General features: G+C 34.9%; 1 protein-coding gene across 1 annotated transcript in view; it reads right to left on the bottom strand.

Annotated features, from left to right (window-relative positions):
* Window positions 1–1517, bottom strand: part of LOC113805856 (uncharacterized) — a 6284-nt gene extending 4767 nt beyond the window's left edge. Inside the window, exons 1-2 of the mRNA XM_070114486.1 lie at window positions 1499–1517; window positions 1–22 (exon numbers count right to left, since the gene is read on the bottom strand). The exon at window positions 1–22 is cut by the window's left edge and continues 34 nt beyond it. Coding sequence (XP_069970587.1) covers window positions 1–7 — 7 coding nt within the window. The 5' untranslated portion in view covers window positions 8–22; window positions 1499–1517. The remainder of the gene's footprint in view (window positions 23–1498) is intronic.
* Window positions 1518–10000: the final 8483 nt, after the last annotated feature.

Raw genomic sequence — 10000 nt, 5'->3', positions numbered from 1 at the left:
TCGCCATGGTAAAAGAAATTTCCTGTAAAATAAACATATTTTTCATTGATTCTGTAACATAATAATCTGAATCTGGATAAATATGTACAAAATTATGTATATAATAACACAAGTGAAAAATTAGTACAATGGCTGCAGCTGAACAAAAAGTGGTATGGAATTCAAATAAGACTTTTAGCAAAAGGTCTCGGAACAAGCTAGAAAGAAGAGAAAAAAGGAAAAAAAGAAAAGCAAACTCTAAAATTGCTTGGCCAATAATAACCATATTAAAACAATGCTGAATAGCAGATTAATCCTCAGGAATCAATTTTAATAATCTAGATGTCCTTTCATTCAGAAACAATTTTGAGACAGCATTCTGATATAAGGTATATACACCCTCTGTACCCAGTTCCCGAATTATCATGCCTGTTTATTTTGCCAAGTGACTTTATTTTTTTTTTTCTTTCTTTCTTTCAAATGGGTGGGTTATAAGAGACCCCTTCCCCTACGAAATTCTCTCTCTCTCTCTCTCTCTCTCTCTCTCTCTCTCTCTCTCTCTCTCTCTCTCTCTCTCTCTCTCTCTCTCTCTCTCTCTCTCTCTCTCTCTCTCTCTAATACATCGTGATGAATAAGATTTGTTATTTTTGTTTTAGGAAAATCATTGTATACCATCTTACTGCACTGCACACATGCGCTTTGGATTAACCATCCCTGGTTTTAATGTCATTTTCAGAGGCAGAGTCGTATTTTACCCATCTTCACTAACCATCACAATAAACCTCTACTTATCATCATACTTCTTTGAATTAGGAAAGGAATAATTCGAGCACAACAAACTTAGTATGGCTAACTACTTCGAAGCTTTGCCGAGGAGGGCCGGCGAAGATTACTCCTTACCCTTGTGTCAGGATTGAGCAATTCTTACTCACTATATTGGCATTCTCTCATCTATTCTTGGATACTTGTGAATGTCCAGGAGAAAAAAACGAATTGATTCAATATTTCTCTTTCAGTTTGACGGGTTTTGCTGCATACGTTATCAAGAGACCCTGATTCCGTTTCTTACGTTTTCTGTTACATTTGCAGCACGTAAGAGAAAAGAAAACGGAAGGGATAACTAAGTTATGCTAGTTGTATTTCACAAAAGCAGTTTCTATCACTATTTTCTTTGCGGCAAGATGCGATCTGTTGTTACTAATATAGTGCACTATTAAAGGTTTCTGAATTTAAACAACTTTATGTAAATCGAGGCAATCTGCATTGCTAAGATTTCCATTTAGTCCAGAAAACAAAATAAGTTAGATTCTTTTTACGATGAAACTACCCTTAACTCTTGCAATCTGTAAGGTCCAGTTTGCTTTAACAGAGCATGCACAAACACGCAACTCTCATCGCAAGTCAACAGTTATATCTGAAACAAGGTAGGAGTGAGAGAGAAATCTAGAAGTGAAAGAGTGAAAATGGTAGACAAAAAGAAAGACAGAGAAAAAGAGAGAGAGATCCAGTACCTACCTACCTTCTTCTTGATGGATGACTGTCATGCTCTCAATACTTTCACTCTATATATAAAGATATACACACAAAAAAAATGTCTCATCACTTTTCTTCATTGAACCTATCTCTCTGTTATCTGCCATTGCGACTCATCGAGAGAGTAGTCTATCAGTACAAAAGGTTTTTAAATCATTAATCTAAATGATAATTGTGGAGTGTCCGTCCTTTCAGTGTTGGTGGGATTTTTTTTCCTCTGCTTCTTCTTTATCAAACAAAAAAATTACCAGAATTATCGAGATGTTCCTCAAAAGTTAAGTAAGAATTTCCTCACGCAAAACAGTGTATTTCTACATGCATATATAAACATATGTGTGTGTGTGCAGGTATATATAGATATACGAATATGTTTTATTCTTCTTTTTTTGCTGTTTGATTAAGTACTATATCAGGATTCTTTGTGAAGTTAGTATTCTAAAGTCACATTGTTAATTATAAAGGTATTCTAATCTAATATACACTGTATAGCTATATTGTACAATATGCTGTGTAAGTATCACGCACATTCCTTTCCATTGCGAAACTTTATTACTGTCGTTGTAATATCATATACTATCGGCTGATATTTGTCTATTACAGGGTGTAGAAAAACACTCATTACGTTTGTCTTGAATATCTGCCACATTTTCCTCCTCCAGCAAAGATTATTAAAGTCATAAGTTCATATGAAAATCATGATTTTGAGTTTCGTTAAATATATGGTGATAGATTTATACAATTATACAGCATGTAAAAATTATTCTGTGCACATGATCGTAGTGTATAATTTGAGTATTTTGATGCTATGCATAAGAATATTTTCAAATGTTTTAATTGGAAATATTTTTTTAGCATTTGACACTATGATGTAAAAACGAGTATGTAAAAAAACCTTCTTTTTAATATTTTAGAAAAAAAATATATATATATACCTGCAATTATATTTCCAGAAAACCCACTGCGTTCTCGGATTTTCCACAAAAGGCATAAAAGAGCTTATCAGCTTATCTATAATTTGTTCTACGCCATTAACACTTTTTTTTTCTTTTTCTTTTTTTTTTTTCTTTTTTTTTAGGTCATTCCTGTGTAGTCTCAATGCGTCCCTGGCATAATGTCAAATTTTGTGCAGGGGGGGGGGGAGGTGCTATCAAATACGCAAACATTATACATACAATGTCTTACACACACGCAAATCCATACATATTTATATAAATTCATGTGTACATGTGCACACACGCACACACATATATACATGTATGTATGCGTGCGTGTGTGCGTGTGCGTGTGCGTGTGCGTGTGCGTGTGCGTGTGCGTGTGCGTGTGTGTGTGTGTGTGTGTGTGTGTGTGTGTGTGTGTGTGTGTGTGTGTGTGTGTGTGTGTGTGTACTGTACGCTTATATATATACATACATATATATATATATATATATATATATATATATATATATATATATATATATATATATATATATATATATATATATATATATATATGGGTGTTGGTGTGTGTGTGTGTGTGTGTGTGTGTGTGTGTGTGTGTGTGTGTGTGTGTGTGTGTGTGGGTGGGTGGGTGGGTGTATGTGTATTCGTATATATATATATATATATATATATATATATATATATATATATATATATATATACATATATATGTATGTATGTATGTATGTATATATATGTATATATATAAATATATATATATATATATATATATATATATATATATATATATATATATATATATATATATATGTGTGTGTGTGTGTGTGTGTGTGTGTGTGTGTGTGTGTGTGTGTGTGTGTGTGTGTGTGTGTGTGTGTGAACGAGTGAAAGAAAAGACAGTGAAGTATGTGTGAAGTTAGGACATATGATTTGTAAAGTTCGACTCCTGTGTTGTAAATATGATAAGAGGGTATGATAACCCCAACAAAAGAAAATGATAAAGATGATGATTACTCAATGGAAGAGATAAATTGATGGGCAACCCCTTACTCTAACATGTAGAAACATGCTCGAGAGCAGGGAATCCCATGTCCTCAGTCCAAGTACTATATTGTATGTTGCAACTATGGCCAATCTTAGTGTAACCAATTTATAATAAGCGCAATAACTGCAAGAGTCCGTGAAACTTTATGTAGTTTATGTAGTTAAACGTGTTGCGAAGACGGGAGGAAATGGAACGATGTTGTTTCTGTTAACAAAAGCTTCGAAGAGTAATAGGTATAGATCGGCTTTTATTATTATTCTTTTCATTTATTTCCTTTTATTTATTCTTTTTATTCTTTTTTTCATTCTTTCTTTTTTGCATGTGTGTGTATGTGTCTGTTTGTCGTCTATTTTTGTTGACGCTGGGTAACAAGTTCTCAGCCTTAACTAGGCTTATCAAAATGAAGCGTTAATGTAAACTGCTGGTTAGATGGTTGTATTCAGAACCCAAACGAGTTCTAAATCTATGGAACAGGCAAACGTTCTTCACTGTAATATATAAACTACTGTTGATGAATTTTACCCTTTACTGCGACATATATACTCGTGTATACATACAATGTGCTTAGTACATCTATATACATACATGCGCATAGTACTTCTCGTTTGAGCAACATGGAGCTCAAGGACTTATCCCCTGTTTTCGCCATAATTTCGTGTTCTGTGGCGTATATATATATATATATATATATATATATATATATATATATATATATATATATATATATATGCGCATAGTACTTCCCGTTTTAGGAACATGGAGCTCAAGGACTTATCCTCTGTTTTCGCCATAATTTCGTGTTTCGTGGCGATATGCTGATTTAAAGTATCAACGCGAGACTGGCGGGCCGAAGACGCGAGTGCAGATCGCCAGTTTTGAGTATGCCATTTCTTATTTATTAGTTTTTGGTAATAAAAACGAATTTTACGATAATTCACTAATATAACTTTCGTTGACTTTATACTTAGAGATATTGATTATTCCTTTAAGCGAATTACAGACAATAGTTTTTAAATGCACTCTGGAAAGCCCAGAGATGCCCTAGGAAAAGGACGCTCTAGGGCAGGTTAACAATTCAGTTCAGTTCAGTTAGATTTGCGAAGTCATGCTTCGCCCGGACCTTTTCTCGTGACTTCGCAAATCTAACTGAACTGAACCGAACTGATAACCTGCCCTAGAGCGTCCTTTTCGCTAGCAAGGTCTATATATCTAGACCTTGATCGCTGGCTCCCCTCAGCCCCCAGATTTCGCCCCAAATCACCGCGGTTACGACCTGACCTGCGTGTACTTATATAGACCTTGCGTGTACAGAAGGCCAGTTTAACCGCGCCTTTAGAATTCCGACCTTCTCTATAATACGGGTCTTATTGCTACCTCTTGAGAATGAAAATTGAAAGAGGTAAACACATCAATCACATGTATCTGCGTGTTAGAAAACTGCTCATGATTGCCATGGTAGAACACCACTTCTGAAAGAGAAAGGCGATTTTCATTGATCTGGAGAAGAAAAGACGAAGTTCATGTGAATATGGGATGAGTTGTAGGAGAATGCTGATTATTTACTGTATACATAACGTTACAAATATTTGTATGTATATATCTATACATAGATATATACATACACACATTTGATATCTATCTGTATATCTATCTCACTCTATATATGAAAGATGGAATAATGCACTGTCCGCATTGATATCATGAATTTATAAACTCTCTGACAGAATTTCGAAATTTTGTTGGATCGTGTATCAGTGGATAGAGTGACCGTCTTGTGAATTCTTTGCAATGGCGGTGGGGGTTCGAATCCCTGGCAGAGAGGTTATAAATTCATATATATATATATATATATATATATATATATATATATATATATATATATATATATATATATATATATATATATAGCGGCTCGCCTTAAAGCCTTACTCGCGATCTCTTCTCCTTTTTAGAGGTGTACCAAGCATTAGTCTTATTTTAAAACATAATTTTACCAACGTTCACTTGAGTAAAATCATGAAATCATAGCAATGCCCACTTGAGTAACTCTAGACGACTACAATCCAGCTCTCGCAATATCCTCAGCTGAGTCCGTTGCGAATAAGGTTACGAACAAGCTAAGTGAAGTGAAAGATAAAAGAGTATTAAGGAAAATCATGTCAGTCTTGGCTTTCTTTATCAGTTTATTTATCTCTATGCCACAAAGGGTCCGTTTCCCACCACCGTGTTCATATTCAGTCGACCCTCGTGGAGGAGGTGAAGTCTTAGATTGCTCCCAAGTGGTCGTTGTCATAGCCATACACTTGAATGCGACAGCGACCCCCTATAAAGTGATTACAAGTTATTCCCCAGAAGCATTACCTATCTGTTACGTCATCTGTGAAGATACTCATTCTCACATAGTTTTTTTTACGTCTGCCGTTATAGACAATGTTGATTTTCGAGATGTCTGTGATGTTTAGTGTTTTGCAGGCTTCCTGTTAAATATTTCAGCTTGAGTTCTGTTCGGTCTTTTGCTGTTTTGTATTTGCATATTTCGTGTTTGGTGAGTGTTATATTTTCACATATGGACGTTCACTGTTTTAGCCTTTTACTTATTTAATTTGTGTATTTGTATATCGTGTAGGTTAAAAGTTAAACGTACGAGTGCGTATGTGTGTGTCCGTGCTTATACATATGCATAAACAAGTACATTTTTTTTTTACACACACACGTGTAAAATATATATATAAGCTACAAATATATTTTAACATAAAATGATTAATAGATATTTATATAACCTAATCATTCAGACTAATATTCACATTCGTATCAATAATATCTGTCCTGTGTACGGCTCCGTCGCTACTGTTGTCGACTATTACCAAAAGCATATGAGTCGGAAAAAAAAAATAAAAAATAAAAAAAAAATAAAATATATATATATATATATATATATATATATATATATATATATATATATATATATATAACATACATATATACATATATATATAAATGTATATATATATATATATATATATATATATATATATATATATATACCTCAACGGCCCGCCGTCTTCACCTTCTCAATAAAAAGAATATTGATAAAGAAATATGGAGATGGTTCAAGAGACAAGTTCTTTATCTGTCGACAGAACAAATATATCTCGCTTTCTTTCCCTCAGTGCATATCGAGTGCGGGAGAGAGAAATGGTTAATAAACCTGTGCCTCCTTCCATAAGATCTAAATGGTTGACGTAAATAAGGTCATTAACGATGGTCGTAATAAGATGAATGATAACAGAGAGGACGGTAATGATAATAATGTTAGTTGATGATTACAAAAATAGCTGTCGCGGTTTGTGTTCATGATGATAAAGCTTCAGTGACGTTAGCTCTGCTATTATATATATAGTAGTTATTATATACATAATACAAGTAATAGCAGCAGCTGAACTTCCAAAGAGGAAGCTGCAATGAACTTCATCTTCTTTCGGTTGAACTCAAACAAAATGTTGTTCTTCTTGGTCCATCTGATCACAAACAAAACACAGACGTTTCAGGCGTACTTCCACTATTTTCTATTACAAGCTGTAAAATATGGATGATAAATCCTTCATATATTAACTTTCAAAATGAGAGAAAATACATTACATAATTATCATACAAACAATACATGACAGAATGTTATGGAATGACTGAACGGCAAGTAAAGAAACATTAGCTAAACTATACAATTGGCTAGGCTAAGAATTAAAATGACCACGACAAAATCTATAAACATTAGAAAATTGTTGATTTCAGATTTCATTATGAACGACTAAATGTTTTGACTATTTAACATTAAATGCTAAACTCTAATATGGCGATGCTGCGCCAGGCGATCATCTGAGTGAGGGAGGCCTTCCTTAAAAACCCAATGTTCGCCAAGGTGGGCGATCGTCTGGCCTGGCGAGCGAAAGGGATCGCCAGGCGCTAACATCTTGTATTCCTGATAAATCTAGCGCTTCGGCGTGTGAAAAAAAACGCGGGAAACGCAAATTTGTTTACATCTGCAGTGCGTTCTATAATCATAAACAGCAAATATATATTATTGGCACTTAGCAGGGATTTTTATTTCTTATTATATTATCTTATATTACCTTTCCTTACCTTACCTAACCTAATCTAAGCTATAGTGTTATAATAGCCTCACTTTATACAAAGGAGTTAAAAAGTAACCATTTTACTATATCTAACCGATATAAAATACTGAAATGTAGGGCTACAAGGGTTAGGTTAGGTTGGACACGCCTGTGGAGCATGATAGCTATGTTTCTAAAGCCCGTAGTAAACATGTCATCATCAAAACACTTATGGTAAGTTATAGGGGCAGGAAAACAGCTGATGTCTTCAACTGTCAACTGGAACATTGATAGTCTTGAAAAACTACGTAAATACGTAAATATTTCATAATAGATTGTGATTTTCAGAGATTTTAAAATCACGATGTGATTCCTATATCATATACTCATACATGTTACTAATTTATAATTTGAAAGCAAGAAAATGGTATTCAATCACGGTAAAGGAAGGGCTTTCGCGACGTTTCTCCGCCAGGCTATTCCAATACGACCGAACGCCAGCCCTGGCGTATATATATGTATATATATATATATATATATATATATATATATATATATATATATATATATATATACAACATACACACACATCCATATATATATATATATATATATATATATATATATATATATATATATATATATATATAATTTATCATATATATCATATATATCATATATATCATATATATATATATATATATATATATATATATCATATATATATATCATATATATCATATATATCATATATATCATATATATATATATATATATATATATATATATATATATATATCATATATATCATATATATATATATATATATATATATATATATGTATGTATGTGTATATATATACATATATATACATATATATATATAGATAGATAGATAGATAGATAGATAGATAGATAGATAGATAGATAGATATATCATATATGTCATATATATATATATATATATATATATATATATTATTATATATAAGGCCTTTTTGTAGCATCCCGAAACTCCAAACACTGATAAATATTTGTTATTGTAGCATGGTCGCTACAAAACACGATTATCATCGAAGTTTGCACTGACATACAAAGTTATTTTCTTGATTTCACAAAGGAGAAGTCAACAGCAACACGCTGATCCCCGTATCTGAAAGCGAAGTCTCATCCATTTTCCGACAGTGCTAAGTTTTACCTTCCCCATAGACTCGTCCTCGAACTTAGGAAAGAGGACGAAATACAGAAGGCGAGACACAAGAGATTATTAGAGGAAGCTCGTGCAAGTAATGAGTGGCCTGAAGTGGTGCGTGATGAACGGATAGTTATACTGGCACACAAACCTCTCAAAAGTAAGCCTTGACTTTAGGTTCGAAATTCGACACCGGTACTGACTTAATTGTTCAACTACCGCGGAAATCTCTGCAATTGGAAGAGGATTCCTGGAGGCATTGTGACCTGTGCAGTCGCTGGCGCCTGAGGGTGAGCCTGCCATTCCTGGTAGGTACATCAAGGCCCAACAGGAACTTGGCAGAGACGAGTCCACCGCCATTGCTCCGGCTGATAAGCGTGGCGGTGTCATAATTATTGATTACACCGATTATGTCACAAAGATGGAAGTGCTGTTCTCGGACGCTTTTAATTTGAGGAAAGCCAGGGGGGGGGGAGGTGGAGACACGATCTCTAGAAGTCAACAGAACAGCAAGGAAGACCCTCAGATGTTCTGGTAAGGGAAAGTCTTTGCTGCACCTGCCCAAAGAGATGCTACGTGAAGGAAACACCGTGAGACTCATCACCAACAGGACAGGGAGTGCCCATTCCGGGTAGCAAAGAGACTTGCAGCGCCTTTCTCAACCGCCCTAGACTCTACCAGCGACTGCTCTCTATCAAACACCACCGATATGATGTCCAAACTGCAAAACGTCGGAATGAGGTATAAAAAGCTTGTCAGCTTCGACGTCGAGTCGCACTTTACCAACGTACTGATCGATGAGGCCATCGAAGCTGCAAAACGAGCGCTGGCAGAAATGAACGAGGTGGAACTTCCAGAACTACGCCACTCATCCGTGACTGCGTGGAGTTTGGCCTGTTCCAATTCCGAGGACGTGAGTACGAGCAGATTCAAGGACTTGCGATAGGCTCACATCTTTCAGCAGTCTTTGCCCAGCTGTTCATGGAAACACTTGAGGCTGACTTTTACCGAAACATCGTGGGATACAAAGTAGTCAGGCCATAGGTGAAGAAAGAGATGAACTACTTCACCATGAAACTCTTGGTAAGTTTGTGGTGTTCGCAAGTACGACTTTGAGGGAAAAACATCTCGGAGATTCCTTTCCTTGACACCTTAATCCACAGGAGGCCTCATTGCCCGGTGTTCTCCGTGTACAGAAAAC

Source organism: Penaeus vannamei, chromosome 36 (genome assembly GCF_042767895.1).
Source record: "Penaeus vannamei isolate JL-2024 chromosome 36, ASM4276789v1, whole genome shotgun sequence".
NCBI classification, from domain to species: domain Eukaryota; kingdom Metazoa; phylum Arthropoda; class Malacostraca; order Decapoda; family Penaeidae; genus Penaeus; species Penaeus vannamei.
The sequence above is the reverse complement of the archived record's forward strand: the minus strand, read 5'-3'. Positions and strand labels throughout refer to the sequence as shown.